We start from the raw sequence: 23670 nt of genomic DNA, 5'->3' as shown, positions 1-23670 counted from the left end.
AAGAATTTGCTTTCTATATGATGAATTGTTTGATTGTCTGGTTCACTTTTGTTTTGAATCTGTGCCTGGACTTAGCAATTTGCACGTTCCCTTTTTCAATTCGTTTGTATTTTTCATGCAATGCAGAAGAACGCTTTTTATGTGTGTATGTGTGTATGTATGTGTATATTTCACTGGATATCTAATAATACATGCAGTTAGCTTGCGTCAATTACAGTCAATATACACGTATATGCATTTATATACATGCCCACCTCATTATCACCACTCCAGTGAAGACTACATTTTGTAGGTATATGCATGCATGGTGTGTAGTGACAAGACATAGTCACATTAGAAAATCATCATGGCCATGCAAACTGCAATGCTTAATTGATTTGCGATGAATTATTATATTGATTAATAATTACAATTAGATATGAATGAATTTACGAGTAAGTAAGCGGGTGGGTGAATGAATAAATGAAAACATGATTATTTTGATGGACGGATAAATGAATGAATGAGTAATACGAGTGAGTTTTAAAAATGTACGAATAAGCGATTAGGACTAACAGAAAGTCGGTAGATAAGTAAATGAACAGTATCATACGGAATAAAGAACATCATTTTGCTATAGATGCTGCATTCTATCGGATTTTCTCGTGTTGGTCAGCAAAGATTCGGCGTGCTGTTGACGGACAACGTTTAATTTCAAGCCCGTGAATGCTGAATAATAAAGTACATGCTCGTGTAAAGAGTGGTGCTGTAGGGGAACTTGTCTACAAATAACTTACTATCCATCTACAGAAACTGAGCGGACGCAGAGAGTTTTTGTTGGCTCATTTTCAGTGGTCTTTTGGGGGGGTCATCGGTGCCCTGGAGATGACATGCAGTCAGCCGATTATAAGCATGACGCGCGAATCGACTCTTCCCTCTTTGCGCGTACGGAAATTTGCTCGCTTACCCATAATACCCTGTAAAAATCCACCGCGGAAGATAGTAATGCGGTGCCCGGATGTGTGGTGTGATGTTTCTAAACAATGATGCGGCATGACTCGTTAAACGAGACGTCTCATCGTTATTTTTGAATCATGGAAAAAAGTAAGACAGAGAGAATGAAAGGGAAAGAGAGGGAGATCAAGGGAGGGGGGGGGGGGAGGGGGGAGGGGAGAGATTAAGAGACAAAAATTGCTTCAAGTTCTGTTCAGTTTGACACATACAACATTGAGTGTAACACGCTTCAGTATTCTAGTACTAACGGGCGAAAGTACTGAATATATATCTTTATGATTATCAGCTCACGATTTCACGTATCTATTCTTTCCAGAGCGAAATTTCTCTTAGTTGCTTCTATAGTTGACAAGAACCACTTTGACACACCAGCCTCACTAGATTCAATTTGAACGGGACTGTGAACTATAGCTTCGCCGAGAGGGCGCTATAATGAGTTGTACTGCAAAACATTCCAATCCTCCTACATTATCGTGTACACAATGTCATTTTCCTTTGCCTCGACTGTGTACAGTCAAACCCGTCTCACGATATAGCGGCCATCCAGTAGGGATTTAAAAAGTAACTGTTATAGACAGGTGGCTGCTATAGACAGGGTCTATGACGTGGCTTTTCTTTCGGGAATTGTTTTTATATTAGTGGCCGTATGCGGCAGGTGGTCGCTTTAGACAGGGGCCGCTAAGGGAGGTTTGACTGTATAACAATACCTCTTCTTGTACAAGTTGAATTTCTGTCCATCAAGTCGTAGAAGCCGCATTTTGGTGCCTTATCTTGATGTTTCATAAGGTAGAGTAAAAACATCTTTCATCGAAACCATTCTGTTGTTCTGATTGTTTGTTTCTGTAGCAGAATTTGTAAATCCTCCTAAGAAATATAGTTGCTAAAGCTATACCTTATTCTTAAATTGCAACATAATTCGGAAGATAAATGTTACTGCGGTTCTCTCTCAAATTGACAAATTATGAGAGTGAAGTCTGTTTTATTTTATGCGGACTTAACGTTTTTAAACTGTTTCATCTATATTCTTTCGCCAATTACGATATTTTATACGGTGTAATTGAGAGGTAATAGTTTAATGGTGACAAAATGATTTGTTTAATCTGCAGCGAGTGATGCTTGATGTGTGATTGGTCAACTTTTTAAATACAGTAATAGTAATGATTGTATTAATGGTTAGATGTTTTCTTTTTTATTCTGTACGCATGAACGATGAATGATATACAATGTATGTATATCATAATCACCCAATAGATTGAAAGAGCAGTTCCCAATTGCATAATCAATACTTCATGCTGACGGTGATAGACAGGCAGATAGATACACAGTTTAATCTCTCTCTTATGAATGTCATCACTTATGAACCACGCACTCTCATCAGACATGATTTGATCTGATCTAATTTGATAATATAATATGATTCGATGTGATATATTCTAAGTACAACATTATATTAATTGTATCATTATGATGTAGGCCTATATACGATATATCTAGTCGAGTGAAACACATAATTTACTTAGGGGACTGTGTCATATATCAGAGAAAATGTATTTGTCTGTCTAAGAAGAGCACCAAAGGTTTCACTGGTGGCACTCTTTGACAATGATTGAAAACATACCATATTATCCCTCTCTAGGGAAAAAAAAAATCCCAGACGATAAAGACAATAATAATGTCAAAAGAAAAGTAGTCTCCTATATAGTGTGTTTGTCTCCTGTTCAAATGCGCGCACTGATATTAACAACCTTAATGGATTGCCACATAAATCCACTTTTATCAGTTGTGGATTTTCTTAATTCATTCTTTTTTATTTATCTTTTATTCAGTTTTATCCTCTTTTAGTAAAATAGAGTTATATCTAATAAATGCTAGTTGTGATTATAGAGTTAATAGAGTGAACTATGATTAATGACGAATATGCAAACTGTGGAAAGTTGGGAGAGAAAAAAAAAATCTGTCAATAAGCAGCTGGAGCAGCTGAATGGCTTTGTAAAGCATATTTGTCAAACAAGGCACTTCGTAGATTTATTTTCTCTGTTTAATGACATCTTGTGAGTGTGTTTACTTTGTATCTCGTAAGGGGGGCGTTTACCAATCTTCCACCGACCTCGCACAAGTACGTACATTGGATACTCGTAGGTCAACTTAATTTGCATTTCAAAATAAGCCACACTCTCAAAATGGCTGCCGCCAGGGACGACACGTACGAGCCAAATTATGACTCCGGCCTTATTCGCGACGCTGCTGGATCCTCAGATGAGTCTTGCCTGGAGGAATTTCTCAAGAAAAAATCCAAGGTACGGCATGTTGCGTTTGTATTTGTAAAATTTGTAAGCTAACACTGTGGCTACATCTGCACTGCATTCACGGTTTTACATAACTTGAAACTTCGTTGTGAAGTCGTAGTCCCACCAACCCGATTCTGTGTTTCTTATGTGACGTCTCCTGATCCTGTTCACATGAAAGCCGCTATACGGTACCCGCGCCGCTAGGCTATAAAGTGGTTGAGGAGTGCGTGCGCGAGTGTGTGAGTACTGCCACTTACATCTTTCTCTTTCTTTTCTATCTTTTCTTCTTTCATTTTCAGGTAGAAATAGTAGAATCTATCCCGAAATTTTCCTTTCCTCCCTATCAATCATTTCTTTGTGGTTTTCCTCTTTTCTAACTTTCTCAATTTCATATAAACTCTGTGCTTTCTGCCTAATTGTTCTTTGACTTTGTTTCCATCATGCTTTTGGGTTGTTGTTTTTTCTCTCCAACTACATTTACAAGGGTTTTTGCTTTCAATCTTCTCCAATATCTTTTTCTTACATGTATGTGTCGTTCTAATGAATCCTCTTCTTCATTTCCTTTTCAACTTATATAATTCTTTCTTTCCTTCCTAATCATCTTTGCTTTCATCCAGTTTTGATTCATCTCTCATTCTATTATTCTACCTGGTGCTTTTCTGTTTCCAATCTATATTTTTCTTTTTGCTTTCCTGTTGTCTTTTCAGACATATCCATCTCTCCCTAGCTTTCCTTTATAATGCAAATTTCTCTTTCTTTCCTTCCTTTATCTTTAAGTTTTAGTGAACTCTTTATTTTGTGAACATTTTGTTTAATTTTTTCCAGGTTTTTTTTAATATCTTTTCTTTCATTTCCTTTTCCCCCCTTTCCTAGCCTTTTTTAAAAGGCTTTATATTCTTTCACCCTTGTCTTATAACCACACATTTCACAATCTTATTTCATGCACACACACACACACACACACACACACTCGCCCTCAAGTACATAAGCACATGCGCGCTTTATACACACACACATACAACACGAACAACCCCAATGCTCAATCAATTGCTACTGCGACTGGGTAGAAGCTGAGAGAAAGGCTGAGAAAGTATCATCTTTTTAAAGATACCATAGAAGAACTTTCTCTGATCGCTGTGAGATAGCTACACTCTTGTACATTCAGATCAGTCGCGGTGCTTGCTGCTGTGAACTGTGATGTATTTTATGCCATATCCCTATTATGTCGTGCACAGGGATCTGATTTCTTAACTTTATCCATTGTGGAGAAATAGTTCTATTCAAATCGGGCAGAAAACTGTATTTTTCAAATCTTGGCATGAAAAAGGTATCAGGTACAATAGCTGTATATCAATGATTTGGTTGATAACAAGGGAAATTTGTTGATCCGTGAAGAATGTGAACAAAAATTTTGTTGGAAACTTAATTACCTGTCATATTAGTCGGTAAGTCAAGTAATTAGATATCGCCGTGGTGGTTATTTTCAAAGATGTGAACAAAATATCGTATTTGTAGATCCATTATTGCCGTCACATATCAAAATACTACTGCAAGAATTAAAAGGATGTAGGTGTATTTATAAAGCTCTTCTTGGAAAAAAAAAAAATGTTTATCTTTGATATAGTGTAGTTCTAAATGAGAGCGACATTTTGATAGTCCCCCTGAAACTGTAAAAATGGAAAAGTATCACATTATGATATTTCGTTTCACTGTACATTGGGTTGAGATATTTTCAGTATGAAATAGTAAATGCGATTTTGTTTTTAAATAAGCAACTGTATAAGATGAAAAAAGTCAGATAGTGATAAATGTTTGTTTTGTAAAGAAGAGTTATTGTACATTTCTTTTATGAATTTGAAACTAGTAAGTCAATCTGGAATGAAATTAAAAAATGGAGAAATGAAGGTTCTAGAGCACAGATAAAGTTTAGTCTGGAAAATATTATTTTTGGTTTTAAAGAAAAGAGAAACGACACTCTTAATTGTGTTGTGATTTTGATTAAGCAACAACTGTTTGTACAAATGTTAAAAAACAAATTCACTAGGTTTAACTCTATGAAGAAAAAAACTAGTGAATATTATGCAGATGAAAGATATACATTATATTTATTCTGTATCGGGTACTCTCAACAAGTTCAGTTTAAAGTGCCAGTCACTCCAACATTTGTTTGTGTAAATGTTTTCGAGAGAAGTGTTAAGAAAAAAAAAAATTATGGTTGAATATTTTGAGTTGTAAGTATGTTGACATTGAGATACTAAAATAGTCCATGGAGGGCTAAAGAGTTTGGAAAAAAAACCAAAAAACTGTGTTGTCTACTGTGCTGTCTGCTGTGCTGTCTGCTCCTGTCCAACGCAGTTATCGCAGAGTGAACTAGCTGCGATCGACATAATTATTCTGACAAGTGTAAAAGTGTCAAAACGATGACAAATTCCTTTTCTACTGGATTTGAACCTCACTCATATGCAAATATTCGAGGCGTTAATAGATATTTAGAGTGAGTTTGTGCAATAACATGTTTGGAGATCATGATTATGACAATCAGGTGCAAAAGTACACTAGCGCCCACGTCTTCATGGCATAGCCGTACGTAGGTAGCTAGACCTGCAATGTGCAAGATTTGCTGAGTGATCTATGTACAATGTTTACAATATCTGTAGAGTAGTAGAAGCAACTTCTTCATCCAATTCGACGTCAATATCAACACTTCCTATTATCTGATTAGGTTCAAATTTACGTCCTATGTGATTGGATATAATTACTGAATTAGGCCCTTGCCTTGACCGAAAGATTGGTCTGTATCTGGTCGTCGGGAATAGTTCTGCGGAGCCTGTGTCAGGCTTCATGGATCCAGACCACACGAGCATTGAGAACTAAGGGTTTCTGGGATGAACACTGTACTAGGGCTTTCTATAGCTCAGTGCAGTCGGTAGAGCACTGGGCTAGCATTCGGAGGTCTCGGGTTCGAGCTTCGAGACCTGAAGGAGTTCCATTTTTTAATTTTTTTTGCTCATTTTTCCACTAATTATATTAATTTCAGGTCAGTTTCCCTCTGTTTGCATTTGTTCAACTTTTGTTGTTGTTGTTGCGAAATCTGCTATTATTTTTTGCTTAATACAGCATTGAGACCCCCTCATTTGTCTGGATTTTCTCTGGTATTTGCCGAGTGGCATCATTTGGCTCGCTCAACCATGCTTGCAGTCAAGCGCGCATATTGCTGCTCTGATGCACCGCTCTGGCGTAGAGTGGTTGCCACCGAGAGGCGCTGTGGGAGAAATTTACCAAAATCTTGATGGACAAGCTCTGTTTTGTGTGCAGAATTGGAATAGTGTGCTGTAGTGCATGACTTTGGTAGAAAAATGCTTGAAAAAGAATTCAAATTTCATATTAATTCAGTTATCCAGACTGCTCTTATTTTGTGAGATAAATACAAAATTTCACAAAATTGACAGAAAAAAAGTGGCATAAATCAACTGTGCAACAATGAAAACAGATCAAATTTTATGACTTTAAAGGTCCAGTTTACCTTTGGGAGCAGTGATTTCAAATGTTCAAGATATCACATTTGATGCATATGTGTAGGTCTGTTGTATCACAAAACATCCTACCATATAAAATGTTTGCAATGAAGCCTAAAATATGAGGAGATATATCAGCATTTTTCTCAATAAACCATAACTGTATACGGTTTAGTGTGGAAGCATTCTTATAACTATTGTTCACATTTTGTGTATTTAACAATACTTAACATCGATTATACGGATTCAAATTTTTACAGTGGTTGTTTCTATCCCTAACTCACATTTTAGAACTATTTTAAAGCACTAATGTTGGGTTTTTGTTTCATCTGCAAATGGTAAATTATGCCTTTAACCTGCTTATGAATGAATTGCCAGCTACTGTATGGTAAGTTTAGGCACATGTATCTCTATTACGGAAAAAACACTGCTGGGTGATGGGACTGAATTACATTACAGAAAAAAGAATAAATATCACTCCACCCTTGTCATAGCTGCTTGTGCAACACCCAAGCTGATTATCTGGCAAGCTGTGCTTGAAAAATAATGGATGTCCAGGCAAAAACCAAATAACACCCGATGGCGTGCACTATTTTGGTGTAAAGTGGATTTTGTAAATTCTAGAATTAAACAATAAATTATGTTGTAAGCCATCCACAATTTGACCATAACGCCATCCATTGACTGCTGACATTTGACTTCTCATTGGTATCTTTTTTATGCATGTTCGAATCTTGGTATTGGAGCCATACTGTTAGTGTTACTGAGTTTGGGCCTACCGGTAGTTCTAAATTTGAATTCAAGATACACTGCTCGAGATACTACTTACCGTGTAGTAGAAATTTACGGTACATGAATATGAAAGTGCATTAGCACCAACTGCAACTGGGTATCGCAGTATCAGATCTACATGTAGACCCGTCTGTGGCCCAAGACTCCTGTTCTAAAAAAAAAACAAACAGGGTGCCCCGCATACAGTAGCTGCCAGAGACTTCAAATGCTTTCAAATTGTCTCAGAGCATCTACTATGCTACATGTAGATCAGGGGCCCATTTCATAAAACTTGTCATCAGTGACAAGTTGTCATACATGTGACAAGCTACTGAAATCCTTGCATCTGATTGGCTGAGAGCAAATTTGTCATAGAAATGTGGCAGTTGTCACTGATGATAAGTTTTATGATACGGGCCCCAGGTCAGAAGGAGCAATTTGTGACATCACAAACAACAGACAGTGACATCACACACAACAGACAGTGAGCGATGTAAACCTGTACATTACAGTGAGATTGTTGATTCATGTTCCAGCTGTAGGACTGGTACCCCTGGTATGGTAAAATGGTTTGTCTGAATGGATGCCGGCTAGAGTCAAGTCTTGTGCTGTACTATATGAATATGCACAAGAAAGCACTCAAACAATCAAATCCCAGTGCATGAAGCAGAAAACTGAAGTGTTTATAATTGGTTGAATCAACAACGATCACAAAGATGGAATATGAAATACATGTATCAAGGGCGGGTCCAGGAATTCTGTAAAGGGGGGGGGGCGGTGGGGACGCAACTAATATTTCTGGTGCCACTTCTGGGTTTTATTTCATTTTTTTCTTTGTATTTCTTTTGTTTATAACGAAAAATAAAGGGGGGGGGGGTTGCACCCTCCTCTGGATCCGCCACTGCGTATTAAAAGTATTATGCCATGTCAAGAGCAAATGTAGTGATTTCCAACCTTTGCATTGTATGTCATTGCATGTTTCAATATTTTTGGAAGTTATCAGTTTTGTGCCTACCAGTTCTTGACTCAGAAAATTAATGAAAATAAAGAAAGTGAAATATGCATGGCATATACACCTATGATGCAGTATTTAGCACTGCATTATAGTGTCTGAAGCCTTAATGGGAGTGGACAGTCTTTATGAGTGACTCAGCAAGCTCCTGCCAATTATTATTATTTTTTTTTGTGTGTGTGTGCAGATGGGAATATAAACCTTGGTCATGAAGCATCATCTATGGGCTAAAATCTACCTAATAAACTTCCTCAGAATCATGTTGATGCATGACAATGTCCTTCAGAGCACATTTGCCTTGCTAGGACTTCTTGTAAACTGTACAGAAGCATTTTATCTTACAGTACTTTTGGTAAACAATGTAATAATTATATTATATCAATTTTGTACACTTACATCTTCTTCAGAATTGAACAAGCAACAGACTTTGGAATTGTTTGTAATAAAATTATTCTATGGCCATGTCTGGACCATCGGCAAGGTGTTTGTGTGATACATACCCAAAGCTGCAAAGAATCCAAAAGCTGGCATGAAGAGGCCTGATGCAGAAGACAAGATGCGACAAAGAATGATAGTGATTTTAACAGGAGTGGGAGTTTCTAATGCGTTATGGCCATGTACTACATAGGATGCTAAAAATGCAGCAAGAAGTTAGCAAGAAGCTCAAGAAAGCTGAAAATAGAGACTAGACAAAATTAACAGAAATGACAGACAACATCCTACTCTTGAACTCAGAATAACTGAACGTAATTATATGTTTGGATTATTGTTTCTATATAAACAGTTTTTGTTTTGAAGTACTGCGTGAGAATGGCTATTGTTTCACTTCCTACTCTTCTTCAATAGTTATTGGGTGAGCAACTAACTGTTATTGTGGTTGGTCTTGGACCATTCACATATTTTGCTGTTATTTCAAACCTTTGTCCTTTAAACCACCTGTGGATGCCCCTTGTAAAAAATCACTGAACCATCTGCATGAGTATGAAGTGCAGTGTGTGAAGATCAAGATGTGTGTTTTTTTCTTTCCAAAGTTCCATTTTTACTGTACCACCTCGATTTTCAACTTTTCTACATTTTAATGTTGTGTCAGATTGTCTTCAGGAGCCAGTGTGCAATTGTGGCAGTTGTCCCTTATCTTTCAGGGGGTAAATAAAAGTCAATGCTGCAAAAACAACAACAACAAACAAACAACAAACAAACAAAATCAAAACAAATATGAAAATGCTGCAGGGGGAGCTCTTGCACAAGATAAAGTGTAGGTTTGATATTGTGTCTAATCATTGAATATGCCTGCAACATGGTGTAGTGGTAACAGAATCTTAAAGGACAAGTTCACCTTCATAAACATAAGGATTGAGAAAATGCAACAATATTAGTAGAACACATCAGTGAAAGTTTGAGGAAAATTGGACAATCGATGCAAAAGTTATGAATTTTTTTAATTTTTGTGTTGGAACCGCTGGATGAGGAGACTACTACAGCTTGTGAGTCATATGCGTACAACAGCATAAAGAAAATATAAAAGAAAATGCAACATATTTTCACTTTTTTCGCATAATAAAAGAGCAATTGACTTGCCTCTTTCTAAAGGCAGGGGGAATAATATTACCCATAACATTTATCGGAAACGAGTCAGGGGAGTGTGTACTTTTTTTCAAAAGATGGAATTTTGTGAAATTCTCTTTATATTTTCCTTATATTGTTGTACGCATGTGACATCTAAGTTATTCATACACTGCAGTAGTCTTCTTATCCAGCGGGTACTGGGCAAGTCCAAGATAACACGCGCGTTACGTATGGGACATTCAGAGACTTTTATGACCTGAAAAATAGTGTTAATGGCCTTTGATCATATTAAACTTTATCATGGTGATTGATAACTAGGAGAAGTATAATCATGCAAAAAATGGAGAAAAATGACCTTCACAATTATATTTTAGAAGAGAAAATGTGTGCCGTTACGTATGGGACCAGAAAAATTTTGTTTTTTTGAACATTTTTTTCAACCTCAAAACTCTCTGAAAGTATTTCATTCTACAACTTGTAACTCACTGTGATGAAAGTCATAACACTCAAGATTATCACAGGTAAGTTTCGTGTCATTAGGCAAAAAGCTCTAATTACAGGTTCTAATTAAAGACAGACATGACATGTTACGTATGGGACAGTTACGTATGGGACAGTTTGTCCCCCATTCATTTAGTGTGTGAAGAACCATGTTTATGGGTATTTTGCATAATTATTGAAGTAAAATCAGTTGAAACTGCTCAAATACTGATCCAGATTGTCAAGGAAACAATATTCCCCAAATATTCACCATCCTAATCATATTCAATCATATTCTTATATTTTTATGACCAACCTGAGTATGCATGCCCTTTGTCCCCCATTCGTTTAGTGTGTGGAGAGACATGTTTATGGGTATTTTGCAAAGTAATTTTGCAAAATACCCATAAACAAATTTTTGCATAATTATTGAAATTGAATCAGTTGAAATTACTCAAATACTGATCCAGATTGACAAGGGAACAATATTCCCCAAATATTTACCATCATAATCATATTTAATCATATTCTATATTTTTATGACCAACCTGAGTATGTATGCCCTATTTTTATCAGGATAGTTACTACTGAAAATTGAATAGTTTAAAGTGTTTACTTCCATTGATGAAGGGCAGTTTGCCATTTCGTTTCAATAAAAAACAACTTGACACAAGAAATATTAATTTTTATAAATAAGCAATACCTGCTGCGTGGAACCCCAGTGATCGAGTAGATATGATGTCTGTCTAGCAGTCAGGTCATTGATTCGAGTCACACCTCAGTATGTATACCCATGAATTTTGTCGTGGCTATTATTGAAACCTGAATAAGGACAATTTGTGTATCACTTGCAATTAAAAAAATAATAATAATTTTACTTTATTTTTTTTTTTTAATATTTATATCACAACCATTTCAAATTGGATCTCCATCACTAAACTTTGAATTCCTCTAGTCTTAGGATTGTATGCTCTTTAGTAATTCATATAATTGGTTTCCAATCATCTCATTAAATGTTGAAAACTGAATCCCCATTTCTGCAAAAAACTATACCATCCCTTTAAAGCTGATTTTTCATTGTGTATTTTGCCACTTTCCCCTCCCCCTTTCTGAAAATTGTTCAGTCAAGTACATGTATTGTTTGAAGTGTCTATAACTCAAAAAGTAGCTACAATGTTGGGATGCTTTCTTCAGGATGATTGACCATTTGTGTACTGAGAGACCTTCCCAGCTAGCTACATGCATTCACATGCATTATGTATGAGGATGTCCCATACGTAACACATTTGTCCCATACATAACATTATTTCAATGCCTAATAAAAAATATTCCTTTTACCGTTTTTTCTTTTTTCTATGGTATTTAGTTTCTCTAAACAATAAATTAGAACTTTCCAAAAGGGCATTAATATAACCTTAGCAATTTCAGAAAAAACCTAAAAAAATGACCTCAATTTGTTACGTATGGGACATCTCATGATAGGACACGAGCTAATTTGCATAATCATTTGCATAATCCCTAAATTTTCATACCAAGTTAAACTATTTGATGAACTTCTTATGTCCACATATTAATCAAATATCATTTGCTTTCCTTTGAATTAATATGAATTTTTATAAATGTCCCATACGTAACGCTGTGTTTCACATTTATGCAAATGAAGCCCTTGAAATTTGCATAAATTTATGTAATATAATTTTTCCCTCCATGGAAATCAAAACTTCAACTCATAAGCTTCAAAATGATACCAAACATGTCAATATTGAGGAAAGATGAAATTTTGCCTTCTGAGGGGACCTTATCTTGGACTTGCCCTACTGCAAAAAAACTTCAAAAATTCATAACTTTTGAACGGATTGTCTGATTTTCCTCAAACTTTCAATGATGTGTTCTACTAATATTGCTACATTCTCTCAATCCTTATGTTTATGAAGGTGAACTTGTCCTTTAAACATCTCTGGAGTACTAGGGATGCATTTTACTGAAAAAGACTGTATTTGGCATGCATCACAAAACTCGCAAATTGTCATGCAGGTTGACTTTTGAGTTGGCCTGAGACCATGCTAAGGGCCGACCAGGAACTCACCTCACATGGGAAGCATGTCCTGCAGTATGAAATGAAATATATTTGAAATGCACAGCAGCATATTGATGACAAAAGTAAGTGAGATTATTTATATCTTGGATAAAGTGCACTATAGATTTACCAGGTACGTGATACAAATTTGGAGACAGTCATATTGTCTCAAAATTCACAGTCAGAATATTGATTGCTGTTGTGAAAGGTGGTATTTAAACACTCAAAAATAAATATGAAAAAAAGAAAAGATCATGTACAAAAATGTAACATTGTTTTTATGAATACATGTATACACGCTTGTTAATGTCAGTGTACAGATTCCTTTACTGTGTATAGTGGATGGATTATCCTTTGAAACTGTATTAAAAAAAAGAGATAAAACATAAACCAAACAAATATTACAAGCAGGTACCAATGCAGGTGAAAGCACCAGAAAATATGATAATCTTTTAGAATGGGTCTAATGATGGTAAAGAAAAATACCACTTCATGTTATGATAAGTATGGGCATGACAAGCAATGATTTTTTTTTTTTTTTGGGGGGGGGGAGGGAGGATTGGGATGGAAAAGTGAATGGACATTTTGTTTTTATTTATCATCATACAATATTAGTTGCTACTTTTTGAGAATATGCAATTATACACTTTGTTTTTTTTATCTACATTTGCAATGTACATCATTCTCTGGCAAGCTTTTTCATGAGTTTTCACTTAAATTCCCCCCAATACTTGGCCAACTATTGGTTTGACAGCCCACTCAACAGTGCCTCAGTCCAATATGAAGGTCCTGATAGTGACATTTTTGTAATTAGGGGAATTAGATGATATCTCTTCATTGAAAGTTAACTTCGGGACATCTGTGCTATAGTCGGCAAAGAAAGCATGACAGCTGATGTGCCATGTGTTGAATAAAGCACAGTAAGGGTTTTAAAATGACTTTCGTCATCTGATCGAGGAGATTGAGGTCACATTTCTCCTCCTTGTACAAGCAGGTATTTTCCATCATAATGAGTATAAACTTCAGTGTAGACATTCAATGTACAGAGCTGTATGCATGGCTACTCATTGTCAACATCTGTGTGCAATACGTTTCCATTACAAGTGCCTTTTGATATTTTACTTGTCTTGCATTGAGTTTTTGTTGTCTCAGACAACCAGGGGCCTGTTGCATACAACATTTTACCTGAGAAAAACACTAATAAGGATTGAAAGCTCAGGTTATTACTGTAAAACATGATATATTCATGGCATGAATTTTTCACGAATTGGAGCCGACGGTCTTTTTTGCGGCATGAAATTTTCGCGAACTGCCACTGGCATTCAATGTATATAGTGTAGACAAGAACTTTCGCGTGCATTTTAATTTCGCGAATCTTGGCACTCGTGAAATTCGTGAAATTAAAATGCGTGCGAACATTCCTCGTTTTACAGTGATGCATTGACCATTGACTTTGACACCTGAGGCAAACCCTCTGTTAAAAAGTAAACCTGAGTTTTCTCAGGTAGAAAGTTTATAATGCAATAGGCTCCCTGCGGCCTGTTTCACTACCATTGGAACTACAATATTAAGCCAAAACAAAGAACCCAAAGTTTAAACAGATTCAGATCAGATCTAGTTTTAATAGAAGGATACACCTACTCATTCAGAATCAAGGATAAACTAAATCATGATGGGTCAAGGGTGATTTGAGAACTGTGTTCTGGAGAAATGTGATTTAGGCTTCCTCCAAACCTACAACAAGTTACTCTAAACATTCATATTTTTAACATGTTTGAAAACATTTCAAATAGTCATTTTGCCAATCGAATCGGAAAGGACTTGGTGTATGGCATCCTGAGGGATGGCTCTTATTTTATCTTAAGGAAACGTGCTCATTATTATGTATCACCAGAAGAGGAAAAGTTTAGGCCTCTTTATTTATTTATTTATTTATTTATTTGTTTATTTATCTATTCATTCATTTATTTATTTATTTATGTAGTTCTATTATTCTTTTAAGGTGAGGGGGTTATGTTATGTTATGTCATGTATCACAATGGATATCAAATGCATATAGTTCTGATGAGTTCAGTATTCTCTAAACCAATACATCCTAAGACATGCAGAATGTTAATGAATAATGGCAGAAGTTTTGTCAATTTCTTTTTCTTATGTGACTGATTTATTGATTTTTTTTTTTACAGTCTCCAGTGATGGATGTAATAAATATAAATCATAATGTCTGTTTTTCACATGCAGTATACAAGGAACATCAATTAAGAACTGTTGTTATAGCCTACAGTTGTATACCTGTGTATTGTTACAATTTTTCATCCACTTGATCCATCACTGTGCAATACGTCTGTATTGTAGCTCATTCCTTGAAAGTTTTGCAGTGCTCAGAGTTTACCAAACCACATAAGTGCAGTAAACTGCTTACACAGGTGCATAAAGGTGTGTCTATGGCCATGATGATCACATAATGCAATATGAAAAGTTGTTTGCCCTTTCAAACAATAAAACAATAGCACTTTCAGTTTCTTTATTACAAACCACAAATGCATGCATGGAGCTTTTTCCATAGATATTTCAAAGTTTCACTCATGCTTGTGAAAGACTTGATATACATCATAATTCTTGTGGGCAGACTCGTTTTGTACTGTATTGATAATCAACCAGTTAACCCCATGAGGACGGTTTGATTTTGCTACAACATGCACTTCCCATAGACACCTGCCTGAGTATATTCGGGACTTGTCCTCAACGAGTTAATATGCCTACTGAGCCTTCTCCCTGTTACTGTGCATTAGCTCATAGAGCCTTGATATTAACCCTTCAGCTCCTTTGGTAAAGCTGCCTTGGCTGCCCCTCTTGAATATCACCTAACCGCCTGCACATGTGTGTGTCTATGTATGCTTGTATAATAGTTATGTGATTTGTTGGTGTGCGTATGGATGTGTGAAAATGTGTTTATTTTGCCTGGCTGATACATATTGTAGATGCCAGCTGTTTCGTTTTCTTCTTCTTCTTTTTTTGGCAGTATTTTGTACTAAAAAAAAAACAACAAAATTCTGCAGATTTCAAGGAAAATACTATTCCCCCCAACTGTATTACTTTCAACAGTCAAAGGTAAAAATGCTGCTTTTCCACTGAAATATGGCAATGCTGTTTCCACGGTTGGCATCCCTGATCATTGAATCATTCCCATATCACCTAATACTGTGCAATATACTCTCTAAATGGTAGTGCTATATTAAAGGACAAGTTCACCGTCATAAACATAAGGATTGAGAGAATGTGGCAATATTAGTAGAACACATCATTGAAAGTTTGAGGAAAATCGGACAATCCGTTCAAAAGTTATGAATTGTTGAAGTTTTTGTGCAGTAACCACTGGATGAGAAGACTACTGCAGTGTATGAATAACTTAGATGTCACATGCGTACAACAATATATAAGGAAAATATAGAGAGAATTTCACAAAATTTCATCTTTTGAAAAAAGTACACATTCCCTTGACTCGTTACTGACATATGTTATGGGTAATATCATTCCCCCTGCCTTTAGAAAGAGGCAAGTCAAGTGTTCTTTTATTATGCGAAAAAAAGTGAAAATGTGTTGAATTTTCTTTACATTTTCTTTATACTGTTGTACGCATATAAAACCACAAGCTGTAGTAGTCTCCTCATCCAGCGGTTCCAACACACAAATTTTAAAAATTCATAACTTTTGCATCGATTGTCCAATTTTCCTCAAACTTTCACTGATGTGTTCTACTAATATTGCTGCATTCTCTCAATCCCTATGTTTATGAAGGTGAACTTGTCCTTTAATTTTACTGTCTTCCTTCATCAGTGAGTAGAGACAATGAAGACTTAAAGGTTATTATCTATAAAATCTGGAGGTTATCGATGCAGACAATTACTCCACATAGAACTATTAGCTCCTTGGTGCTTCTGTAAATGGCTGTTTGAAAGGCTTTATCTCCTCTTGCCAACATGTGTGCACAGATGTGCTTTGTTATCTCATGCACAATGATTGTGTGCTTGAAATCCCCCTTTAATAACACTCCCGGTTGTTGGTTGTTGTTCTTTTTCCCCCCACTGGTGATAATTCATGACTCATATCATTTACACACAAAAGAGTAAGATTCAACAGGTTTTAGACTATAACACATGCACATGTCTTTGATGACATATTTTGTGCTTGTCATGTCGATAAATGCCATTTAGATACTTACAAATGTAGCTTGGTAATTCAAACAAGTTACCGGTACTTTCTTTCCTTGTAAGGTACACAATGTAGTATCTTCCACATTGATTACATGGTATTCTAGGGCACTGTTTTTTATAGTTCTCAGCTGTTAAGAATGATATGGCACAGGAATACACACACTGAGACACACAGACACACAGCCGATCAAAAAAATGCAAACACACAGATACACACACGCATACACAGACAAAGACACCTGTACCTTTGCTTGCTCCATGAACGACTCGTACATTACATTCACATGAGCTGAGAGAGAGAGAGGGAGGGAGAGAGGGAGAGCTGGGCTGAGAGAAATAGAGGGAGAGAGATAGGAAGAGTTTAAGGGAGAAACGGTATGAGAAATTGAGAACATATATGTAAATGAGATGCACAAAAGCAAATTTAAGATTTAATAAATTAAAGATCGAGAGGACTAGGAAGATATAGATGGAGAGAAAGAGAGGGAGATAGAGAAATAGAGGATAATGAATAACAGTCAATATTTCAGTACTATATGAGCTGTTATTTTCGCAGGGGTTTGATTTTGTGAATTTCACGAATCACTGTTGGACTGCGAATTCAACAACACGTGGAAAGGTTGCTTTCTGCTAGGGTAATAATGCACGTACAACATCTTTGGTGTTAATTCGCGAAAACAGCATCTCGCGAAAGTGTTCATGATCTCCTCATTCGCGAAAATATCTGTGTGCAAAAATAACAGCTTATACATTAAGAGCGAGAGATTGAGAAGATAATTGGTAGTAGACTCAATTGGGAGAGAGAAAGAGAGGGAGAGAGATGGAGAGATGTGAAAGAGGAGGGAGAGATGAGTAGAGAGGATAAGACTAATGGATGGTAGACGCAACCTGAGAGAAGGGGGAGAGATAGAGAGGGAGAGAGAGAAAGAGAGGGAGGGAGAGGGGGAGAGAGCGAGGCTGATAACGAGAGTGAGTCACATTATAGTAGCTGGCACTCAGTCACATTATGCATGCGTCGGAGGGCTTGATTTCATGTGTGTTATCCTCCATGCGGCTGGCTGGAGGAGAGAGAGAGACAATGCTTGCCTTGTCGGAGAAAAGGGGAGCTGAGAGCACACACGTCGTTATCTATTTTCTCCCGTTGCTCTTTGTGCACCCAAAGCGGCTTTTTCTTTCCAGATTGTGAGAAAAGGGGAGAAGCGTGATGATCATTAGCTATCGCAAGTGATAATTTTCAGGCGGATATAAACTGGGATCTCCGCTGAGTGAAACCCCTATTTGTGCCAGAGTGGTGGCCGTGTGTTTGTGTGTACATGTGTGGCGGTTTTTTTTATTTCGGTACATACTGGAAATATCCACGAAGGCCTGAGTTTTTGTGTGCCTAGCTGCGCTTTACCCACGATGCTTAGGGAGATCAAGACGCCTCGACTGCCAACCGTGAGTATATACATGCAGACTTGAGTGTGTTTGAGGCGAGGTATGCGTGCATGCGCATTGCATGATAATGTGCTGAATATCCATTTCTACCTTGCAGAGGGTACACTTGCTCAAGACTAGCAAGCAGCACCCCCATAGGTCTCCACGTAGAGTAGCTGCCACTCCTATCGCAGAATTTTGTGCCAGGTACTTTAATGCTTCGTCTCCTCCAAGGGTCCCGAGAATTCCTTTTGCAGCCGTTTCCAGCATGTATAGGAAGATCAGATCACCGAAGCTGCCACTTGTGAGTAGAGTTTTTGAAAACTTGTCGTTTGCGAGATACTCTGTCCTTGAATTCGTGTGAAGGTGCAGAGATAGGTCGCATGTCTTGGCTTTTTGCGCAAGATGTTGCCACTCCTCTGGGGGTCTCAAAATTGATCACAGGGTGCCTCAAACATTCCAAGCAAAGCAGACCCACCATTGGTAGACTTTATGATGTCAAATATGCATAGTGAAAGTTTTAATTCTACAAAACTTAGCTTGTATGTGACATGTATGACTCATTGTGACTAATTTTGGTTTTTTTTTTTCTTCCTGTAATTGTTGTTGAATTGAAGATTCTTCTCTTTTGAGACAATCAAGAATATCTTTTGCATCAGAGTCCTAGTTGAGACACGTCTGTATTGTCAATTCTGTAGTTAGAAGTGGTAAGAAGAATAAAGAGAAAACTGGAAAATATGTAGGAAACACATTATAAAAAGAAGTGTCATTTTGTGCTTGATTCTCATCATAGTAGCTTCAGAGCAACAACAACCCACATATCGCTAGGATGTTAGCATGCTGTACAATTTGTTGATGTGTGCTGTCATGTACACTACTGGAAGCTTTACAGAAATTCATCAGTAAAAGAAGAAGCCTTTCTCGATCTTGCCACACCAGGTTAATAGACAACCAGTCGGCACATCCGTCTAGTCTAAACACATTTCATCCAAAGAATGTCACCTCAAACTGACAACCACATGTTTTTTGCTGTGAAAGATCCCCTCAGAGTTTGCTTTCATTTCCACCCCATGATATCAATGGTGCCGTCCGTCCAGCAAACCTTTTGATAAAAGGGTCTGAGCTCACTGTTACACAAAAAAGCCACTGCTCAAGTGTTTACAATGCAGTGTGTGCAATGTTATGGACTTGATGTGACATAGCCACATCCAGCTTTACATGATGTGTGCTTTTGAAAAAAAAAAAATGTCCTGATATAAATGCAGCACTTTGATTTGATATTCAAGACTATACCATGATTTTCAGCTGGATAACTGCAGTATTAGACCTGAACTCTTCTAACATCAAAAGGCATCATAAAATATACATGTAGGTTACAGTGTAAGAGAATGGATAGAGGAAAGGGGGGGGGGGGGGGGGCAGCCATACCTGTGAAATTTTAATGTCCTATTGTGTATGGATAGAGGGCAGAATTTCAGTAAATCTTGATTAAAACATTCAATACATCTTGATTAAAACATTGAATCAGTATGATGGCATTGAAATGCAGTCTAGCATAATTTGCAGCAGTCACAAGTGTAATAATATTCCGTTTGTTCATACAAAGTAAAAATTAACACTCAAGCACTTAGAAATTTCTTGACCTCTCATACTATTGTGCGTGAGTGTAGATTAGATTCGTATATTGTGAAGATTGATTTAAAAGTATCTGTACGAGTAAATTTCAGCTCGTACAGTACGTGCATTTGGTATCATGTCAAGACCTTGCTTGCAATATTTGTCAGTATGACTTTTAAGTCATAGCAATGCAACACTCGAGGACTATGTGCTATCTACTGAAGATATAGATTCACTGACTTAATTTTTTCCCCATGCTAGATTATCGTTCAGCATTTTGATGAATTTGTCTATTATATTCTGTCTCTGCTGGCTGGGTGATCTTTACAAACAGGGTACCGTTTCATAAATGTTGTCAACTCAGATAAGTTGTCAGTCTCTGACAATTTCAGTATAATCCTTGGTTTTGATTGGCTGAGAAGCTCTGGTCACCCACTGTTACTCTGGTTAATTGTCAGAGGCTGACAACTTTCATGAAACGGTGCCCAGGTGTTCCCTTTAATCAAATAATGACTCTTGCATGGCATTGTTTTTACTGCACCTGATAGACAAATTGCCCTTCATCAACGTAAATAAACACTTATAATTCAGTGTTTGAGTAATTTAGCCATGATCCGCCTGAGTATGCATGCCTATGATTTCTTATCGTGGCCATTACCCTTGAAATGCCGAATAATTGATACTTACTTAAATGTTGATAGAGGGCAATTTATTAATTAGTTTCAATAAAAAGAACTTGATGCAAGAATCATTATTATTTTGAATAGATTACACAGTACAGATTGTACTTGTTTTCATATGGAATAAGAACCATCACTGGCTATTGGGCAGAAGCTCTGTAGTCTAGTGGATATGATGCCTGTCTGTCTCTCAAGAAGTTCTGGGTTTGATCTTGTAAAGAGTATGTATTTCCATGAGATTTATATTGATGCTAATACTCAAACACTAAATAATTGTTGTTTAAAAAAAAAGAAATATGCGGTTGAAGGGCAATATGTCAGTCAGTTGCAGGTGGTTCCTTATTTGACACTTTTACTGCTTTTTAGAGTACTGAAATGTCAACATTAGGTCAAAACCATTTGCGAGACAGCTTAGAGTGTTGTATGATGACTTCTGCTATGAGTGGGGCCCACCATATCATACGATGAATTGTACATTTGAGCTGTGTGATGAAATTTGATAGATGGTTGACTTTTTCAGTTATGTTTAAAAAACAACAACAAACAAACAATGTCCATCAACTGCAAATCACAAGAAATTACATTTTTCTAGAAACAACATATATGCAACCAGTGAGATAATGTGTAATTTATCTACACTGTCCACAGTGATGCAGAAAACAAATAATCACCGTCCCTTACCCAGCCTCTCACAGCGTGCCTATTGAAATCACACTCCGAGTGCTGTAAATTGAGCATGCCGAGTCATGATGTTGGCACCGGTGGCCAGCACTTACCTACAATTTGTATCCGCAAATTTATACAACATGTACCCCCCTCTTTTCTGCCAATGGCCCTCTTTTGTCTGGCACTGTGACATCACGTCAGCATTCTTCCCACATTTACCGGGTGCCGGATCAGCCCCTTCTCATGCATTTTACAGTGCAGACTAATGATTCCCCCTCTCCCACACATACTCAGTCTGCAATCATGAAGGGGATATTAAAGTCCTCTTAAAGTTTTGAAAAGCTACTCAAAAAGAAAGAGAAGAAGATAAAAACAGTCTTCGTGAGCTTTACTTTCTTTTCATATCTTCCGTTTCACAGTGACACATTTATACAGGTGAACTTTAAATAGGAAAATTTGCTGTACAACTACAAAGTTAATTATAGAACATCTGCAGAAATGCTGATGAAAGAAGTCTTGTCAATAAACATCTTAGTTCCAGATGCCTGTGGTCAGGGTGATATTTCAAGTGCAAATGGTATGCATACAAATGTGGGATCAGTTACTATTGTTGTTGCATGTTCTTTGCCGGATCAGATGTTCCAGCGTGATTGAGAGTTGTTTATAAAATCTGATAGTATAGAGACAGGTCTGCAAGTGATTAATGTTTGTCACCGAATCTAAAGTTGGGATTTAATGGCATTCTTCACCCCCTTTGATCCTCACTAATGGAGATAGCTTTTTCTCAACCTCATTAAGGGTTGGAGGATGTTTATATCATGTCGTGAACAGTGTCTACTATTAATAGCAATTTGTGGTTTGGGCCTCTTCTTTATAGAGCTCTCATGATTCTCTTATAATAGCATTTACCTGCATTTGTCACTTCTTTCTGCTTCTAAGTATAATACATGATACATGTATTACATGTTTAAACACCAGTTCTATCTGTACAATTGTAAGTGGTGTGTGTGTGTGTGTGTGTGGTGTGTGTGTGTGTGTGTATGTGTGTGTGTACATGGGTATATATGATATCAAGTTTTAATTTATAGTTGTACTTAGGAAGGATATAATTACTTTCATTAGTGGTGTCAAAAATATGTGATCGTTCTATCACTTTGTATACCATTACCAACTTATGATGTTGCATTTGTATCATTTGAATAGTAATGGGTAAAGATTATTGGAAAAAAGTGTTTATGTGTGTGTGTGCGTGCATGTTGGAGTGTGTGTGTGTGTGTGTGTGTGTGTGTGTGTGTGTGCAGAGAGGACAGCAACGACTGATAAAGCTTTGCCCCATGCTGCAAACTTGTCCACATAGTTTGACATTTAGGAAATGATAAGGAGGGTTTTTCTTTTTTCCTTCCCTGCTTTTTCTGTACATTAGAATTAAACCTTTTATGCAGTGGTATATCTGACGGAGTTCAATGTAGATACTGAATGAGATATTAACATTCGATTAATTCTAACTGTAGTAATCACAACATTGTTAGCAGTGATCACAGTTATATTAATGATAATAGTTATAATAATGATGATTTTGATTTTGATGTTGATCTTCGTTATTAGCGATAGTGTTGTCATTTTTATATTTTCAGTAAAACCTTTCAGTTTTGTTAAGGGATTTTGTGTTCTTGTTTTCCCCCATTTTAAGTTTGCCACTACTGTATCTTTCGCGTAATAGTAATAGTTATAGGAATCTCTTTGTTTTGACTGCATGACTTTATTCAGTGATATGTCTGTCTTTTCATTTATAACACAGTGACAGATTACTTTCTTGTGGATCTTTTGCCCATTACAGATTAGTTTGAATTCCATTTGTTGGGACTTTGGTAATCAGCATGGATATATTAAAAAAAAAGTAGATTTCTTGTCAGTAAAGGAGCAAATTTGAAAAAAAAAATGAGGCAATGGAGATGTATATGGTCTGAACAGGTGACAAGTAATCATGCTTATTGTGCCAGCAATGTGCTGTGAATTTAAAAGGAGGACTACCGGTAGCTTACCACCAAAGACTTGTATTTCAATGGTGTATCTTACACCATTAGCTTATCACCGAAGACTCATATTTCTATTCTGTATCTTACACCACACTGACTGGAATAGTGTACTTCCAGGTTTTATAGCATCTGAATAATGTTATATTTTCAATCTTTTCAGTTAAATAATCCTTTTTTTTTTCAATAATCCTATTTAAGATATAATCACTGAGCCAGTGATTATATTCTGAATAGGATTATGGGGGAAAAAGGAATTAAATTCACCATGTCTGTGCAATTCTTTTCCAAAGGAAATATCATCTTGCCTGGAAACTTGTACCAGTTGTACAAGTGGCCTGC

The 23670-nt window shown here is 36.7% G+C and overlaps 1 protein-coding gene across 6 annotated transcripts in view; it reads left to right on the top strand.

Moving 5' to 3' along the window:
* Window positions 1–3173: 3173 nt before the first annotated feature.
* Window positions 3174–23670, top strand: part of LOC139730792 (sorting nexin-4-like) — a 57474-nt gene continuing 36977 nt past the window's right edge. For 3 of the 6 annotated variants that reach the window (XM_071641657.1, XM_071641658.1, XM_071641656.1), the window contains exon 1: window positions 3174–3290. In XM_071641657.1, coding sequence (XP_071497758.1) covers window positions 3174–3290 — 117 coding nt within the window. Of the gene's footprint in view, window positions 3291–18179; window positions 18354–18515; window positions 18637–23670 lie in introns of those variants that run through there. The other 3 variants (XM_071641659.1, XM_071641661.1, XM_071641660.1) reach the window with 3 other exon arrangements.

The sequence above is a fragment of the Diadema antillarum genome, unplaced genomic scaffold, assembly GCF_040938485.1.
Source record: "Diadema antillarum isolate AM-2024a unplaced genomic scaffold, OU_Dant_1.0 seq00000338_RagTag, whole genome shotgun sequence".
NCBI classification, from domain to species: Eukaryota; Metazoa; Echinodermata; class Echinoidea; order Diadematoida; family Diadematidae; genus Diadema; species Diadema antillarum.
The sequence above is the reverse complement of the archived record's forward strand: the minus strand, read 5'-3'. Positions and strand labels throughout refer to the sequence as shown.